The 19400-nt window shown below is 37.4% G+C and overlaps 1 protein-coding gene across 2 annotated transcripts in view; it reads left to right on the forward strand.

Annotated features, from left to right (window-relative positions):
- LOC128698065 (solute carrier family 35 member F6) overlaps nt 1-19400 on the forward strand; it is a 51911-nt gene that overhangs the window by 18435 nt on the left and 14076 nt on the right. For both annotated transcript variants that reach the window (XM_070097603.1, XM_070097605.1), the window contains exons 3-6: nt 8638-8720; nt 12092-12209; nt 13093-13266; nt 16615-16725. In XM_070097603.1, the coding sequence (XP_069953704.1) occupies nt 8638-8720; nt 12092-12209; nt 13093-13266; nt 16615-16725 (486 nt within the window). The remainder of the gene's footprint in view (nt 1-8637; nt 8721-12091; nt 12210-13092; nt 13267-16614; nt 16726-19400) is intronic.

A 19400-nucleotide genomic window follows, 5' to 3' on the forward strand; every position in this document is an offset into this window, starting at 1 on the left:
TTGATTGGTTTTAGTACTGGAAATGGCTTAAAACTGAGCTCAAAGTAGCGGAAATGTTCAATTTTTGCCAATGTTGAAGAGTAAACAAATGACCTCACATGTCTAATACATGCCAGCTGGTGGGTCTAATATACGTTCACAAATGTGGTGATATTATATATACAATTATTACAATATTGCATAACAGTAAATCTTCTATTTTTTGGTTTGAATAAAAATTCATTATGTGAATAAAAAATTAAAATGAAATTCATTTGTAAAGCCTGAAAATGTAACTAATGAACAGAGGAAATGTTAGTTTAGTGCCAGAAATGTCTGCATTGTTTATTCTGGACAATATTTTGAAATTGGAATATTTTGAACTTTGCATTAAATTGGCCAAATTACCAATTTCCGATCACTTCATTTTGTACTTGAAACAGTTGGCTTGGCGATTTCTTGTGCTCAATCGATAGAATAGAAGTAATACTAGTGAAATAAATAAAGAATTGGGTCGACTAGAGTAATGTAATTGGCCTAAAATGGGAGTCAGTCGGCAAAATCGCCAATGCGTAAATATCACTGACACATCAAAATTTGCGAGAGCATAATTTCATCAAATTTCCATCAAATTTTGTACTTTGTTTTATTATCTTCAGAAAAAGATTCTCTACCATTTCATAAGAAAAAATAATTTTTTTTTTTTAAATTCTTGGACCCTGGTGTACACTGATATTTGGCCTCTGGACCCTGAAAGGGTTAATGCATTGAATTCTTCATTGGTGTAAAGTTTCACCCATGTGCTGGCTTAATCAGGTGAATAATGTATGTACTTCAGGTTTAGTCATGGGTGAAATGTTGTGCCTTTATAATAGACTTCAATAAAGACCAATAAACTTTTATTTAGTAGGTAGGCTCATGCTTATCCATCGCCAAATCATCTTTAGCCCTTAAACTGTCCAAATGTAGATCTACGTTTACGTGCGTAGCACTCCGACCTTGATTTTCTCCATTTGAATGCATGTAAAAAACATAGATCTTCGTTCGGAGCGCTACATGAGTAAACATAGATCTATATTTGGACAGTTTAAGGGTTAAATAGGTTGAAAACTACTTATGAGAGGTATTTACAATGTGGAAGAGATGTTCTGAGGGCAGAGTATGGAAACGGAAAGATGTTAAACAAGTGGTGAGGGAGTTTAAAAGAGCCACTGAGAGAGTGGGTGACACTTTATCAACCAATTTTGCTGAGAATAAGAAAAAGTTTTGAAGGGAGATTAATCAGTTTAACCCCTTCAGGGTCCAAGGCCAAAATCTGAAGTGGTGCCCCAGTGTCCAAGAATTAAAAAAAAAAAAAATTTGTTATTTTTTCTTATGAAATGGTAGAGATTTTTTTGTGAAGGTAATAAAACAAAAAGTACGAAATTTGATGGAAAATTGACGAAATTATGCTCTCGCGAATTTTGATGTCAGCAATATTTACAAATCAGCGATTTTGCCGACTTTGACTCCCATTTTAGGCCAATTACATTATTCCAGTCGACCAAATTCTTATCTATTTCACTAGTATTACTTCTATTCTATCAATTGAGCACAAGAAATCGCCAAGTCAACTGTTTCAACTACAAAATAAAGTGATCGGAAGTTGGTAATTTGGCCAATTTAACACAAAGTTCAAAATATTCCAGTTTCAAAATAGGGTCCAGAATAAACAATGTAGGTATTCCTGGTGCTAAACTAACATTTCCTCTGTTCATTAGTTACATTTTGAGGCTTTACAAATAAATTCCATTTTGATTTTTTATTCACATAATGAATGTTTATTCACACCAAAAAATAGAATATTTACTGTTAAGCAATATTGTAATAATTGTATAAATATCATCACCACATTTGTGAATGTATATTAGACCCCCCAGCTGGCATGTATTAGACGTGTGAGGTCGTTTTTTTTACTCTTGAACATCGGCAAAAATTTAACATTTCCGCTACTTTGAGCTCAGTTTCAAGCCATTTCCAGTGCTAAAACCAATCAAAATCAAGTCTATTTCAGTAATATGTCTTCCATTCTATCAAATGAGACCAAGAAATCGCAAATACAACTATAAAAAACATACGAAAAAAACACTGCAAATTTGCTGTTTTAATCGAAAATCATGGTCTCAGTTTTTTCCTCTCATTATACACAGAGTGCTGCAGGATTTGTTTTATGTGGTGCACACTTACCACATAAATGTATTCTCTCATATCTAGGCCCAAATGTGCCATTCACAGTTTATCAGAGTGAGCTGAGCTCATGACGTAGATCTACGGTTTGGACCCTGAATGTAAAGCCGTAGATCTACGGGACGGACCCTGAAAGGGTTAAGAAATCCTAGTAGGCAAATATACATGTATATATTATATAATTATGGGAAGCGCTAAACCCATAAGATTATACAGCTTCTGTGGGGAGGGGATGGAAGGTATTCAGACTTTATTCAGGATACTGGAGCACAGATTCAATTCCCTAGATCAAGAGCCCCTCACCAGCATCAAGGAACCTCCCTTGAAGGGCCAGTAGGCAAATTTATTTTATTTATTTATTTAATAATTTGAACATACATACATACAGAGGTACAAAAAAATACAGGTAAGAGCAGCATGCCAAAGCCACTTGTATGCATAGCATTACGGGCAGGCTTAAAATTAACTTAAGATTAAACCATACCCCCGGCCGGGATTGAACCCGCGGTCATAGAGTGGCTAGCTGGTCTAGTGGCTAACGCGACGGGCTGGAGTTTTGAGACTCTATGACCGCGGGTTCAATCCCGGCCGGGGGTATGGTTTGTTTGCAATCGTGTCATTACGATTTCTTGAGTCAACTTAAGATTAACTAAGCAATGATGTAATCAGTGATAAAACATTATTGTAAACAGATAACAATAAAGCACAAATGAGTATTACAAAGACAGGTCATATGGTTGCATGCACTGCTGTACATTCAGTAGAATGGAGTATTCTGTTAGGTAGTGTATTTAAAAAAATAACAAAGTTAGATTGGGTCTTAGGTTTAACATTTATGTGATATAATTGTGAGAAACATTTAAGATATACAATTTATAAGGTTCAGTTATTCAGTATTTATTTGGTTTTGGGTGAGTAAGTGATCTTTGAGAAGAGACTTGAATTTATAAACAGGTAGTGTTTCTTTTATATTTACAGGTAATGAATTCCAGATTTTAGGGCCTTTTTTGTGCATTGAGTTTTTACATAGCGTGAGATGGACACAAGGAACATCAAAGAGTGATCTGTGCTTTGTGTTATGGTTATGTGTTCTGTTGAGGTTGGCAAGGAGATATTTGAGGGGAGTTAAGTGTTCTATGTATGTAATAGGTGCAGTAATAAGTATGGATGTTTTGTATGGTGAGTAGGTTTAGTGTTTTGAATATTGGTGGAGTGTGCTGCCTGTAGTGGGAATTTGTTATCATTCTGACTGCAGCCTTTTCTTGGGTAATTAGTGGTCTGAGATGGTTAATTGTTGTTGAGCCCCATGCACAAATTCCATAGGTGAGATAGGGTAAATAAGAGATATAGGGCCAGGAGGGCTGACTGTGGAACATAGTACCGTATCTTCGATAGTATGCCTACGGTCTTGGAAATTTTCTTAGAAATTTGTTGTATATGTGTATGAAATTTGAGTCTATTATCAAGGTGGATTCCTAAGAATTTTCCCTCTGTTAGCTTTGTGATAGGTGATCCATTTATCATTAAGTTAAGAGGGACATCTGTAGCTCTGTTACCAAACTGAATGAAGTAGGTTTTGTCAATGTTTAGTGTAAGTTTGTTAGTCCTCATCCAGGTAGATATTTTCTGTAATTCGGTATTTACAGTATTGGCTAGGGTGACTGGGCTTGGGTGAGAGAAGACGTATGTAGTGTCATCTGCAAATAGTGTGGGTTTGAGTAATTGCGAAGCATTTGGTAGGTCATTTATTTATAGGAGAAAGAGAAGAGGGTCAAGGACACTTCCCTGTGGGACACCAACTGTAATTGGTTGTGCGGAAGAGTTTGCCCCATTTGCGTACACATATTGGCTTCTGTTGCTGAGGTATGACTTGAGGTAGTTGAGGGAGTGCCCTCTTATACCATAGTGTGACAATTTTATGTGGAGCAAGTCATGGTCAACTGTATCAAAAGCTTTACGTAAGTCAATAAAGATCCCCAGTGGGACTTCTTTTTTCTCTATTGCAGTGCATATATGTTCTAGCATGTGTATAATAGCATCATTAGTATTTTTGTTAGGCCTGAATCAAAATTGGCAGGGGTTGAGTATGTTTTGGGAGATGAGGTAGGAGTAGATTCGTTTATGAATTAATTTTTCGAAGATTTTTGAGAGAGGGTGTAAGTTGGATATTGGCCTATAGTTATTCAACTCTGTTTGGTCTCCTCCTTTATGGATCGGGGTGACCTTTGCTATTTTGAGAACTGTAGGGAAGGTGGAGGATTCAGTGGATTTGTTAAAGAGTGTTGCAATGATTGGTGATAGCACTTGTGACACTTTTTTGTATATAAAGGGTGGTAAGGTATTTAAATTGATAATAAGGGAGACTTCGTATGGGTTAGTCGGAGCTAGGAACAGTGTGTTCGGGTAGTTACCAGTGAGGTAGTCATTTGGTGGGGTATCTGAGCTTGGGATTTTATTGGCAAGGTTTTGTCCTATAGTGGAGAAGAAATCATTGAGTCTGTTTGCTGTTTCAGTTGGTGGGAGTTGGGGTTCATCTGATTTTGCTAATTTTATTTCGCTATTTCGTGATATCTTTTTTGTTCCTAGAATTTCTGATAGGGTTTTCCAGGTCTTTTTTATATCACCTCGTAAGTTGGAAAATCTGTTCTCATAATACAATTTTTTTGCCCTTCTTATCAGGCTGGTTAGAATTGACGAGTAACGTTTTGTTTGGTCTCTGGTTATGTGACCCATTCTATACTGTTTTTCATATCGGTGTTTTGTATTTATGGATTTGAGAATGCTGGGTGTTAGCCAGGGACTGTTCAGTCTCTTGGCTGTCATCTGTTTAGTTTTTTTAGGGCAGTGCTTGTTATAGAGGTATTGGGTCTTTTTTAGAAAATTATTAATACATTCGTCAATATCTGTATAGATTTCTAGCTCAGTGTGCCAGTCAATGTTTGTTACTGCTGTTGTGAAGTTATTAATGGCTGCCTCATTGTGAAGTCTGAAGGTGACTTTAGTAGTGTCTTGGGGTAATTTACCAAGAGTTGTTATGAGGAAAGTAGGGTAGTGGTCTGTGGTATTATCTGTGATTATGCCTGATTTTAACCCTTTACCAGGCCTGGGAAAGGGTAATTACCCCTTTACCAGGAGTGGAAAAGGGTAATTACCCCTCTCCAGGCCTGGTAAAGGGTTTTAAAGGGGATATGGTGTTGGTCCAGATGTGGTCAAGTAGGGAAACACTAGTCTCTGTAACTCTTGTAGGTTTTGTTACTGTTGGTAGCAACATGCAGTTACTCATTGTGTTTGTGAATTCAGTAACGTGTGGGTCCTGGTCTTGCAGGAGATTTATATTGAAGTCACCTGAGAGTAGTAAGTGATCTTTGTTCATGCGTGCATCAGTTATCATACTTCCTAGGTTTTGACTAAATTGGCTAATGTTTGACTGTGGAACTCTGTAGATGTTTATCAATGTGAGAGGTTTTTGTAGGTATTTGGATTTGAATTTAGCTATTATATATTCCCCATGTTCATCCCTTGTGCAAGTATTAGTGATACATTCTAGTTGGTCTGAGTAGTATATAGCTGTGCCACCCCCTTGTTGGTCTGGCCTACAGTTGTGTATGGCTGTGTAACCAGGAATGGCATAGACATCTGTAGTATCAGGCTTTAGCCAGGTTTCAGTTAGTGTAATGATGGACATATTGGCATGCAAGGAATTTAGTAATGCTATGAGGTCATCGTAATGCTTGCTTAAAGATCTGATATTGTAGTTAAAGACAGTTATGTTGTTGTTGGCTCTGAGGAGTGCCTTTGATTGTTCTGCTGTGTAGTAATTACAGTAACTGTTTGATTCATTTAAGTCATTAAATAAGAGGTTGGTATCAGGATCAATGCCTGTAATCATAAGATTTGTAGTGAATCTATAGTTAGAATTAAGTATAAAACAAAGTAAATAGTCTAAAGCTAAAAAATAGCACCTGAATTATTTAACAAATGTAAAAATAATGAGCTAAGGTAGGTTTTTTAAAGCTAAAATAAAGGAGACAATATAAAAGGGACTAAAATAATTTGTGGTGAACAAATAAAATGATGATCAAATAATGAAGCTTGGGAATATGATAGTAGGTAGTACTTTAAAGGTAATTCTTTAAAGTTAGAATTAGGGAAAACAATATAAAAGGGACTAATATAAGTTGTGGTGAACAATAAAGTGGTAATGAAATAAATGAGTTTTGGAATATATTGGCAAAATAGTGAACTTATTACACTTTAACACCTGAGAATAGCACCTTGATTATTTTAACAGTTGTGAATATATGAACTAAGGTAGTTATATAAAGCTAAAATAAAGGAGAAAATATATAAGGGACTAAAATTAAGTAATGGTAAACAAAGTTAAATGGACAGATAGTCACTATGAAATAATATTGGTTTAGGAGTAAGATCTGATTTGTAATATTAAATAAGTTGAGCAGTTTATTGCACAATAAAAAGTAAAAAAATATGAGGTAGTTGGTACTAGCTAGCAAAAGATAGTTTTGGGACTTGCAAAAAAGTAATTGGAATATACACTAATTGCACATACAATAAAAAGTGACTAAAAAACAAGTAGTGGTAAACAGAATTAAATGGACAGGTAAGAACAATGAATAATATTAATTTTGAGTAAGATTTGACTTTTAACACAAAATTATGAGCAATTAATAGCAGTAAGAAAGAAGTATAAAGTACTGGAGGTAGTTGGCATTAGCTAGTGATGAAAAATAAAAAATAATAATGCACAATATAATAGTAACGTACACTATATGCACCACACGTATATATGTATTAAGGGCACTTATCTAATCTGTTACAGAAATGTCCGCTTTTCTAAGGAAGGTAGAGAAATCATGTTCGTTTGAGATGGTATATTGTTGTCCTGTAGTTAGAAACAAAAGTGAAGAGGTGCTAGATGGAGAGGTGGAGATACTGGGAAGATGGTTGGAATATTTTTGAGTTTTTAAGTAATGTTCTGCAGTGGTATCTACATCTTTCAACAAACCGGCCATATCCCACCGAAGCAGAGTGGCCCAAAAAGAAAAAGAAAAGTTTCTCTTTTTAACTTTAGTAGTGTATACAGGAGAAGAGGTTACTAGCCCCTTGCTCCCGGCATTTTAGTCGCCTCTTACGACACACATGGCTTACGGAGGAAGAATTCTGTTCCACTTCCCCATGGAGATAAGAGAAAATAAACAAGAACTAGTAAGAAAATAGAAGAAAACCCAGAGAGATGTGTATATATGTGCTTGTACATGCATGTATAGTGTGACCTAAGTGTAAGTAAAAGTAGCAAGACATACCTGAAGTCTTGCATGTTTATGAGACAAAAAAGACACCAGCAGTCCTACCATTATGTAAAACAAGTACAGGCTTTCGTTTTCCACTCACTCGGCAGGACAGTAGTACCTCCCTAGGCAGTTGCTGTCTACCAACCTTCTACCTAGATGGTATGTACATTAAAAAAAAAAAATGATTTGGGTGTTACAGTGGACTGTTTGAGACTAACATTTTTGACTTTCAAGGACAAATAATACAGTACGAAATATTTTTTTTGTACCCTCTATTAAAAAAAATAAATAAAATAAATGTACAATTCTTAGCAAAAGTAGTAGTTTTTTTTAATAATGGAAGTTTTTCACCAAGGTAGTGACCCATAGATAGATTCACTATCTTTTTTCAGTAACTGTCTTACCAGAAGTGCATGAACATCACATTTTGAATTGCCATTTTTAGCCTTATAAAAATGTGTGGAAATATAAACACACATGCAGTATAATGTGATCCTTTATTGACAACGTTTTGCCCATGCAGTGGGCTTTATCAAGTCACAAACAGATCTACCTGGGTGGAAGGTACGTGAGTATTTATAGGATGAAGTCAGGATGAAAATGCTGGGTCAGGTGGAGAATGCTGCATGTGACAATCTACCGAGTAGGGTTATAGAATCTAATGTCTTGGGTAGCTTGAAAGAGAGATTGGATAAGTATATGAGCAGACCTTCTGCAGTGTTCCTCCATTCTTATGTTTTTATGTGGGATAGAGATGAAGAAGTTTCTTGGCAAGGGGTTCAGAGACCAATATGAGATAAGCTGCCTTACTGTGTGTAGATTTTATCTAGACTAGTAACCTTGGAGTGTTAATAGAGCAGGTGTCCTTTTTAGGGTCATCCCCCCCTGCTGGGGCTCTCCTAACTCCTAGATACCTATTTATTGCAAAGTAATAGGGGAAGCAATAAACTAGCCATTATGTCTATCCCCACCTGAGATTTAACTTGGGTCATGGAAGTTGGGTTGAATGTTCTACAACTGCACTACACAGTGCCTACACAGGAGTGTTTTCATTAATAGTTAAGCTATCCTGAAAAACAGTTTATGATTTTTTATTATATTTAACATTGTTAATTTTCAGGTATGTTGACTTTCTACATTATGGTTTGCTATGCACGAAGGCAGCGGCAAGGACAAGTAGAAATGACACCTTCTAATGACCAAGTAAGTAATAGTGTTGTAGTATACATGTATTTGTAGTTATGTGTGGTGTCCTGTCTTTAATTATCATAAATGCATTTTTTTGATAGTTTTTCTGTATTTTTTGGTGTCTCCAAATGGGTACCCTTAAGAAATTGCCTGGTTCTTTTCCTTATTTTATCTACATTTTTCAATTTTATTTTGCTCATTACTTGAGTGCTTCATTCAATCAGCTTCAAATTTTCAATGCTTGTGTATGGTAATGAGGATCAAATTCTTGGAACAATTGGCATGTTTACGTGCCTTCTGAACCCATTCCCATCATCCTGGAATGGCTGGGATAATTTCTAAAATTCTCAGAGACAGAGCCTCAAACATTCACAAAAGGTGCCACAAAAATATGATGGTAGCAGAGAGTGAAATTCAGACATGTAGGAGCAGATTTGACAGTTTCACGTAAAATATCGCATTAACTAAATTTCAGTTTACTTCATCTGAATGGCTTCAATCTTTAATAGCTAATGCATTTTATGGCCAGTGTAGTATGTATCAAGTTTTGCTTGCATGAAGGCAAATTTGCTCATGTAGTAAAATAGCAAAAAAAAAATTGGAATTATTGAAATACATATCATGACTGGAAAATGACTCTTCTGACCAGCTCAAAATTTTCACCAGTGGTGTTACTTCCTGATCAATAGGTTCATGCCTCCATTGATGGCATAAGTCCCAATGTGCCAGTTTTATTGAATAAATAGTGATGTTCATTTTTCTTCAATAATTAACCCGTAAACGGTCCAAACATATATATACGTTTTTTCAACATTTGAAAGTATGTAAAAAAAGTAGATCTTCTTTTTGTTTTTCTACATTTGAAAATGTGTAAAAAAACTTTGATCTACTTTTTTTTTGTTATATTTGAAAATATGTAAAAAAAACTTAGATCTACTTTTGTAGCACTACACATGTGAACGTAGATCTGCTTGGACCATTTACGGGTTAACAAATGCTTCTGATTGGCTTTAAAATATTATTAATGATGCATTCTGTAATATGGATAACCCATAAGTTTAGTCCCAATAGGTGCAAATTTGACATTTTAATGAAATAGTTAAAAAAAAAAAAAAAAAAAAATGGAATAGCTGCAATTAGATTAGTTACTGAAGACTGACTCTTTGAATCAGCTTCAGACTTTTGCCATTGTTGGGTTTTATTAAACACAGTTTGTCACTCACTCTGAGCTGAGTAAATTTCAATTTGTCAGTTTTATTAAGCAAATTGTTTCTCGTGTAATAATTAGAGAATGCCGTTTCTCATAAGTTTCAACCCCCAAGTGGTGGTGTACCTTAATATGAAGTATTTTTGTATTACTTTTGAGCTGTGTGGGTTTCCTTTTTTTTTTTTTTTCTATTTCATAAAGTTTGGGTTTTCAAAAACAAAAATATTATTTCTTACAGAATTGTAGAGAATTTTAAAACTATTGCAACTACAAATAGAAAAGTGAAAAATAGTGAAAATCCTGTATTTATATCGTTGTTAAATTTCCTGAGCTGCATGAACCCTTAAATACTGCACAATATGACATTTCAACCTCAAACACTAGCAGAATTTATAAATTACACATGTGCAACATTTGAGTATCTTTAATGAGGAAATGTTTTGCCACACAGTGGCTTCATTAGTCCATACAAAGGAGAATGGTGAAGAACAGGAAGAGTTTGAGGTAATCAGTTCCTCAGCCTTGAGTCGATGTGATCAGTCCATCAGTCTTGAAAAGAATACAGCATATGTGCAAAACACTGGCTTCATCAGTCCATACAAAGGAGACTGGTGAAGATACTCAAATGTTGCACATGTGTCTAATTTATCAACTTGTCAGTTCTCTGAACCAGTCTTCACTAGCAGAATTATTGAGGCTACGGTATAAAGATCTCTCTCTACCAGCATTTCTGTTTTATACCCATGTTGTTTCTCACATTCTTATCTCTCAATTTATGACTTTAATCCAAGCATATTGTTCCTTTAGGCAAATTACTTTTTTGAATTAAGAACATTTATGCTTGTACTTTTCTTCATGGTATCCTACTAATGACCTAATCATTAAGACAGTTATCCTACTTATCACTGTTCACAAGTTTCTTAAAAAAAAAAAAAAAAAAAAAACACTTGTTCATTGTAATAGTTTCTTAAAAGATAACCACTCGTTGGTTTTAATAGCTTTTTTCAACACTTGTACTGTCTCTCACCGAGGCAGGATGACTCAAAAAAGAAAGAAACACTTTCACCATCATTCACACATAATGACTGTCTTTGCAGAGGTGCACAGATATGACAGTTTACATAGATGTCACTCCAAACAGCAAATATCCCATACCCCCCTTCCTTTAAAATGCAGGCATCATAATAATTATATTATACCATCTGTTTTGTAGTTTCCAGATTAATCTGTCGGGGGAAGTGCTGTCAAGCAGTTTTTTTTTTTTTTTTACAAGTTCAAGAAAATTCCTCAGTTCATTTTTTTTTTTTTATGATTTCTGTAACTATTATAAAAAATTGTAAGGGTTATATACTGTACACAAGTTTTTGCTGAACTGAAACCAAGTTGTTTGAGCATTATCCTCTTTTGAACTCCAGATGTTGTACCCAGCATATTCGAATAGTTTTTAAATATTGTTTTGTCAGCTACATTGATCAGAAAGGCTCTTCTATAACCGAAATGATTCTCACTTTCACCTTTTTTTTTTATTCCTTCATCATCCATCTCCCACCAGGGTAGGATGATTCCAAAAAGGAAATCCTTTAACCATCATTCATTCAATCACTGTCTTGCCAGAAGTGTGCTGATATCAAAATTAAGATAGCCCTCCTACTGCAGCATCCCTACCTCTCTTCCAGAGTGCAGGTGTACTACCTTTCCTGTCTCCATGACTCAAATCTGAATCAAATCTGGTTAAGTGGTTTTCCTGAATCCCTGCATAAATGTTACTCTGCTCACACTAAACAGCACATCCAGATTCTAAGACTATGCATCTCCTCAGTATGATCTAATATGCTCACACAAATCTGCTGGATGCTCCAGCCCCTGCCACTCAAATTCTCAAAACTCCTTCAAACCATTTCTGGGACAACCCTTTCCTTCCATCCCAAATTTAGACACCCTCTTTGTCATCCTATTCTGCTCCATCCTGTCTAGTTGCCCAAACAACTTTAACAACCCTCCTTGGCTCTCTGAATTATACTCTTGGTAACCCCACACCATCTAATTATTACACTCCAAATTCTTTGCATAATATAAAATTTATCATTGTCCACATGTCAGAAATTCTCCTTGGTATAACTTAGATGTATGCTCACACAGTCAGAAAATATTGTTAATTTATCTCTTTCTTTCTCTCTAGAATCCTCGGTTTCCAAAGAAAATATTTTTTGTGCCAGCTATGTGTGATACATTAGCTACATCTACCATGTATTTGGGACTCACACTTACATATGCCAGTTCATTTCAAATGTTAAGAGGTTAGTGTTTATTTCTTTTTTTTATATAGAAGTGAAAGAAATGGTCAATCACTGGAGAATTTTTTTTTTTTTTTTAAGTTAGCATGGCTTTGAATGATATACAGTTTGCTTTAATGTGAAGTGCTAAACTCATTTTGCCATTCAACTCGAGGACTGGTAGTAGCTCGATTCTTCCAGATAATCACAAGACCATTTCTGATTGACCTCACGGAATGTTGTACAAGATTTTCAGTACTAGATAATAATCAGGAGCAGCTGAAGTTTGTTTAGAAAACTCCCACATTAGACCTATTTTAAACTGCATGGTAGTTAGTCCCCTAGGTATTTCTCAGAATTTCTGTATAAGAGATGTTCTTGGGTTTTCAATGAATGTTTCAAATGTGACGGGTAATACAATGCTTAGGTTTGGTTTCAACCCCAATAGCAAGCAAAACTATGATGAGGAACAGTGTTGGTAATATTGCATGTAGGCTCCATCTAACCTAGCTGGAGGCTGTGTGTTAAATAACTTGTCTGACATTTTTTCAACTGGTTTCAAGAGTTCCTCGACCCCTGTTGCCTGACCATAGGCCAGACTTCCTTCTTGACTTTGTCAATTAGGTAGTAGTTCAGTTTCCTCTGGAAGACTCCTTTATTCCAAAGATAGAATCTTTTGCTTTTTTTTTTTTTTTTTTTTTTTTTTTTTAAAGGTCACCCTGCCTCGGTGGGATACGGCCAGTTCATTCAAAGAAAAAAAAATTCTGATTTTGTTTGCAACTGTAATGAAAAAATTAAAGTTAAGCAATATTAATCAGTATGTTTTATGTTTGTGATTAAAACAGAAATTATATTAATTTCTCTGGCGTGTGAATTAGTCTTACTGAATTATTTTTCTTCATTATAGGTGCAGTTATTGTGTTCACCGGGCTTTTATCAGTAGCCTTCTTGGGACGTAAATTGAGATACTATCAGTGGATTGGAATTTGTGTTGTTATTGTTGGTCTGGTGATTGTGGGAATCTCAGACTTTGTGGGAGGTAGCGATACTGAGGGTTATACCCTTAATGGTATTATTACTGGTAAGTGAAATATATAAAAAAATACTTTTATGTTTTTTACACGAATGAATTTAATTGCTGTCACCTAATTGCAGTTGCTTCCATTTTTTGTAATTTTGTACAGTGGACCCCCGAGTTTTAGCAGCCTCGACTTTCGCGAAATTCGACCTTCGGCGAGTTTTTTTTTTAAAATTTGGCCTCGAGTTTCTTTAAAAAACTCGTGTTTCGGCGACCGTCTGGTACCCGTCCACCCATCACCACGCACACAAAGCCAGTCTCCCACGCCATTCACACTCAGTGTGCCATCGTTTACCAACACGTGACCATCACCCCGCGGGTTCATACAATACATTTCATAATAATCCATTGTTTTTTGTGCTTGCAACTGCTAAATAAGTCATCATGGACCAAAGGAAAGCTAGTGCAAGCCCTTTGGTAAATAAAGTGAGTGACGGGGATGTGGAAGAGTTGGTGGAGGACCACAGGGAAGAGCTAACCACTGACGAACTGCAAGAGCTTCAACTGGAACAGCATCAGACCACAGCCGAGGAACTTGCTTCAGAGGAGGAGGAAGAGGGAGTGGATGAGGTGCCTTCTTCAGTGATTAAGGACATGTGTGGAATGTGGAATGAGTTGCAAAGTTTTGTTGAAAAGTATCACCCTGACCAAGCTGAAACAAGCCGTATCTGCAACATGTACAATGACAGTGTTGTGTCCCACTTCAGGGAAATCTTAAAGAAACGCCAGAAAAAGACCTCTCTGGATAGATATTTTGTGTGCCAAGGGTCCAGTGACTCTCAAGTTGTTCCCAGTGGCATTAAACAAAGAAGGGAAGTAACCCCAGATAAGGACTTGCTACCTAAAGTCCTAATGGAAGGAGATTCTCCTTCCAAACAGTAGTGTACACCTTCCTCCTATCACCTCCTCCCATCTTCCATCCATCCAGAAGTCTTCAGTAAAGGTAAGTGTAATGTTGTTGTTCTTTATTTTAAATGCATGTACAGTGGTCCCTCGCTTTTCGTAGTTCTCGGGAATCATAGATTTCGGAAATCATAGGGATATTTTCATATAAACATGGGCTCGCTAATCATAGGTTGACTCGCGAATAGTAGTTCATCCGGGACGCGTACGCACGGTGTGAGCTGGGGCGGCCTCCCTACCCAGCCAGTCTGGCATTGTTTACCAGTGAGCAAAGGTCCCCTCACGTGCTCCTACGAAATATTTCATAATATTCCACTCATTTTAGTGCTTGCAATTGCAGTACTAAATAAGCTACCATGGCTCCAAAGAAAGCTCCTAGTGCCAAGCCTGTGGTAAAGAAGGTGAGAAATACACCAAAGCAATGTTTCACAGGTGCCTGACTGTGACCACAGACACTCACTTGACCCTAAGGGAATTTTGGAGAGAACACTTCAGCATCCTCCATTGCATAACCCTTATAGGTATGGCTTGGGAGGGAGTGACTACCAGGACTTTGAACTCTCCTTGGAGAAAATTGTCACCAGATTGTGTCGACAAGAAGGATTTTGAAGGGTTTGGGACTGACCCTGATGAGCCTATATCTGTTGTTAAATCAATTGTGGCACTGGGGAGTTCCATGGGGTTGGATGTGAGTTTGGAGGATGTGGAAGAGTTGGTGGAAGACCACAACGAAGAGCTCACCACTGAGGAGCTGCAAGAGCTTCAGCAGGAACAGCAACAGATCGCAGCTCAGAATCTTGCTGCAGAGGAGGAAGAGAGATGGAAGAAGGTGCCTTCTTCAGAAATTAAAGACATTTTTGCTATGTGGGGTAAGATGGAAAGCTTTATGGAGAAACATCACCCTGACAAGGTTGTTGCAAGCCACGTTGGCAACATGTTCAGTGACAAAGTCTTGGGCCATTTTAGGGAAGTGTTAAAGAGACGCCAGAAACAGAGCTCTCTCCACAGTTATTTTGCGAGACAGGACTCCAGTGACTCTCAAGGTGGTCCTAGTGGCATTAAGAAACAGAGAAGAGAAGCAACCCCAGAAAAGCAATTGGTACCTGAGGTGTTGCTGGAAGGGGATTCCCCTTCCAAACTGTAAACAATCCAATCTCTCTCCTCCTCCAGTCTCCCATACACTAAGAAGAATCTCCAATAAAGGTAAGTGTTATGCTGTTAATGTTTCATTCATCATTTCCCATTGTATTGTTTATGTACTACATCTATATTTCATGTAAAAAATTTTTTTGTTTTATTACTTCTGGGTGTCAGGAACGGATTAATTGTATTTACATTATTTCTTATGGGGAAAATTGATTCGCAAATAGTAGATTTCGATAATAGTAGCAACTCCAGGAACGGATTAACTACGAAAAATGAGGGACCACTGTACTTGATTTCTGATTGTTTTCATTATGTAAATCTTTATTTAATTTGAAAAAAAATATTTTATTTTAATATTTTGGGTGTCTGGAACAGATTAATTTTATTTCCATTATTTCTCATGGGGAAAATGGTTTAGAGTTTCGTGAATTTCGACCTTCAGCGGGCTCTCTGGAACGGATTAATCACGAAACTCGGGGTTCCACTGTACTATTTTTTTTTTTTTACTGTTGAATTTATCTTGCATGATTTTGTTTCCAAGCCAGCCCTATCTGTGGTATACTAGTAGCCCTAGGATGCCACCTGCAAGTTGGCTAACCCCTGAGTATCTTGTTGCTGCAAAGTGAATAGGCACCAGGAATAAGGAAACTTTCCTAGCCTCTACCTACCCGGGATATAACCTGGGTCCTTCAGTTATAAGCCAAGAACCCTACCACTGAGTTACAAGCCACATTATGTTGGTTAGGGACCATCTTGCTATTGAAATTGGCTTGCCTGGCAACAGAGCACACCATACTGATGAACATGCATCTGATAATTGAGTATTTGCTGTATATTAGATTTCTCTTACATTGTGAAGATAAAATCATTTCAATTTATTGCACACTTGTAAGCCTTAGGAACCTTCTCTAAACTTATTTTAGTTAAACATAATGCAGCATGCCTTAGATTGTACAATGCTGATAAATACATCAAGCCCTCAGTATAACAGACCTCAGAATATAGTACCAAAATCCTTAAGTAAATTATACTTATAATTGATTTTCAGTGTTTATTGCAGTAGATCTGTAAACTGTGCACACTGCTGTATTGGGTATAAAGTACTGCTTTTTCTGCTATTTTTTTAACATTGTGACTTAGCAAACACTCAGAGAATTCCCCATTAGTTCATTATATCAAGAGTTACTGTATTCCTTAGTATTTTTCACCTTGATAATTTTCATTGTTATTTAAGGAGAGCTCTTCATCCATTAGGATACTTCTTGTCAGTACATTATATTTATTAACTCCTCCGTGTTCCAGGGGACCTGCTGATCATCGCTGCTCAGGTTATAACAGCCACACAGATGGTAGTAGAGGAAAAGTTTGTGACAAAGCACAATGTCCCTCCATTGTTGGCTGTAGGCTGGGAAGGTAAGGAGAAAGTTACCTTTGCCTTGTATGAGAAATATATAAGAAAAATTTTGGAGAAATGGCCATGGAACTCATTCCTTTTTTTTTTTTTATAAACAGTTTTTCTCTGCCCTGTATCTTCTGATATTCTGCTGCAGTAAAGCCATTATCAAAAAAGTGAGACATTGGCAACAGAAAGCAGGTGGTGGCTATAGGCTAGGGTGGCCACTTAAGTTGATGTGTGATGGCAATGGCAAGGTAGAAAAGAAGTGATGTGTGGGTAGTCCTAAGAGAAAGATGTTTGTTAGCAGGTGTAGGGGGTTGAGGGTGAGAATGTGTGAAGGTAAAGGAGGCAGGTCAATGTCCATCACAGGTCATATAAAACTATATGGCATCAAGAGTTTCTGAAGACAAGTAACAAGAAGTGTGTTGCAAGAGGCAGAAGAGGTGGATGTAGGAGAGGGCAGACACAAATAACAAAAAAAAAGCACAATACCGTGACTGGAACGATACACAAATAACCCTCACATAGAAGAGAGGAGCTTACGACGATGTTTCGGTCCGACTTGGACCATTTACAAAGTCACACTAACCAGAAGTGGAGCAGGACAGCTATATATAGGCAGGAAGAGGTAGTGGTGGTAGTAGTAATAATAGTAGTAGTGGTAGTAGTAGTAGTGGTAGTAGTAGTAGTGGTGGTGGTGGTAGTAGTGGGGAACTAAGGAGGAGGAGCCAGTCAAATATAAAGAAAGGGGAGCACTGCAAGGGAGCTAGGTGCCCATAGAGGGAGAGCAAGTGCATAGAAGTGGGGAGAAGGGGAAGGGGAAGTGATGAAATAAATAATGAAGGAATAGAAACACGCAACAGAAGAAAGACAAAAAAAAAAAAAAAAAAGGAAAGAGGAAAGGGGAAGAGGGAGAAGAAGAAAAAATGAGGAATCAGGTTAAGTCACGAGTGTTCTGAAGTTTGGAGCATTTTACAATGTAGTGGGAGAGGAAGGCATCTACAGAGACAAAGCCAGGACTAAGATTCATACAAGGAAAGTTGTGTATTAGAGAGGATTCAACAAGACGGTGACTGTTGAAGTTGGAAGTAGGGAAGACAGTTTTAGCAGAAGACCAGTCTATAGGATGGCTGTGATCTCTTACGTGACAGAAAAGAGCATTGTTAGTGTCGGCAAGCCTAACACTATTTTTGTGCTCCCTAAGTCTGTCAGAAAGAGATCGGCCAGTTTCTCCAAAGTATTGAAGAGGACAGGAGGAGCAAGAAATAGAGTAGACACCAGGAACATCTGTAAAGGGAGGAGAGGTATGAACGAGATTAGTGCGAATAGCAGCTGTTAAAATTGAAGCAGGGAGAAGATAGTGGTATCCTGGGAGGAAGGAATCTAGGTAGGGACGGGGAGTGGTAGCAGTAAGTGTGGGTGGATGGATGGATGTCTACAACTGTCACAGATGCAGGAGGCAAGGGGAAAAAGACCCTCAGTGTGGCACGTATTGCTAATGTTGCATGGACACTGCTACCCACCCTTCTCAGTATATCGTTAAACCAGTACCACTGGGATGGCACCTTGTGCATTAACTGAGCAAGGCTTGGCCAACAAAAGAGGTGAGTGACTGGAAATACACCATAGCCATACCTCTTTTGGCTACCACCTCCCAGAACTGACAAGCAGCCTCCAAGAATACTCCCATCTAAGGATGTTCAAGGCCACCCACCAGGACCCCAGCACATCACAACACGCTAATTACCACAGCAGACAGCACTACCATTCAGATCCTAAACAGAATGCGATGGATAACAATCCCTGCTTACTCTATCTAGCCACTGGAATTTACAAAGGAGAAATAACACCAAATGGAGAGAGGGGATGGGGGGTATTTAGATTTGATTTACTAAAGCTAAATGATTGAAAGTGTACATTCGTGGACAGAAGTTCTCATATATTTTGCGAGGCTTATCACGGGTACCGCTGGTGTAACCATTATTGAAGCTTCTGGAATTAATGCTTTTTTTTTTTTTTTTTTTATTTCAACAAGTCGGCTGTCTCCCACCGAGGCAGGGTGACCCAAAAAAGAAAGAAAATCCCCAAAAAGAAAATACTTTCATCATCATTCAACACTTTCACCACACTCACACATTATCACTGCTTTTGCAGAGGTGCTCAGAATACAACAGCTTAGAAGCATATACGTATGAAGATACACAACATATCCCTCCAAACTGCCAATATCCCAAACCCCTCCTTTAAAGTGCAGGCATTGTACTTCCCATTTCCAGGACTCAAGTCAGTGGGGGGAAATAAATGGGATTAAATCTGGAGTATCTGAGAGAGTTAGAGCAAAGGAAGGGGTAGCAGTAATGTTAAATGATCAGTTATGGAAGGAGAAAAGAGAATATGAATGTGTAAATTCAAGAATTATGTGGATTAAAGTAAAGGTTGGATGCGAGAAGTGGGTCATAATAAGCGTGTATGCACCTGGAGAAGAGAGGAATGCAGAGGAGAGAGAGAGATTTTGGGAGATGTTAAGTGAATGTATAGGAGCCTTTGAACCAAGTGAGAGAGTAATTGTGGTAGGGGACTTGAATGCTAAAGTAGGAGAAACTTTTAGAGAGGGTGTGGTAGGTAAGTTTGGGGTGCCAGGTGTAAATGATAATGGGAGCCCTTTGATTGAACTTTGTATAGAAAGGGGTTT

This window comes from Cherax quadricarinatus, chromosome 58, assembly GCF_038502225.1.
Source record: "Cherax quadricarinatus isolate ZL_2023a chromosome 58, ASM3850222v1, whole genome shotgun sequence".
Classification (NCBI taxonomy): domain Eukaryota; kingdom Metazoa; phylum Arthropoda; class Malacostraca; order Decapoda; family Parastacidae; genus Cherax; species Cherax quadricarinatus.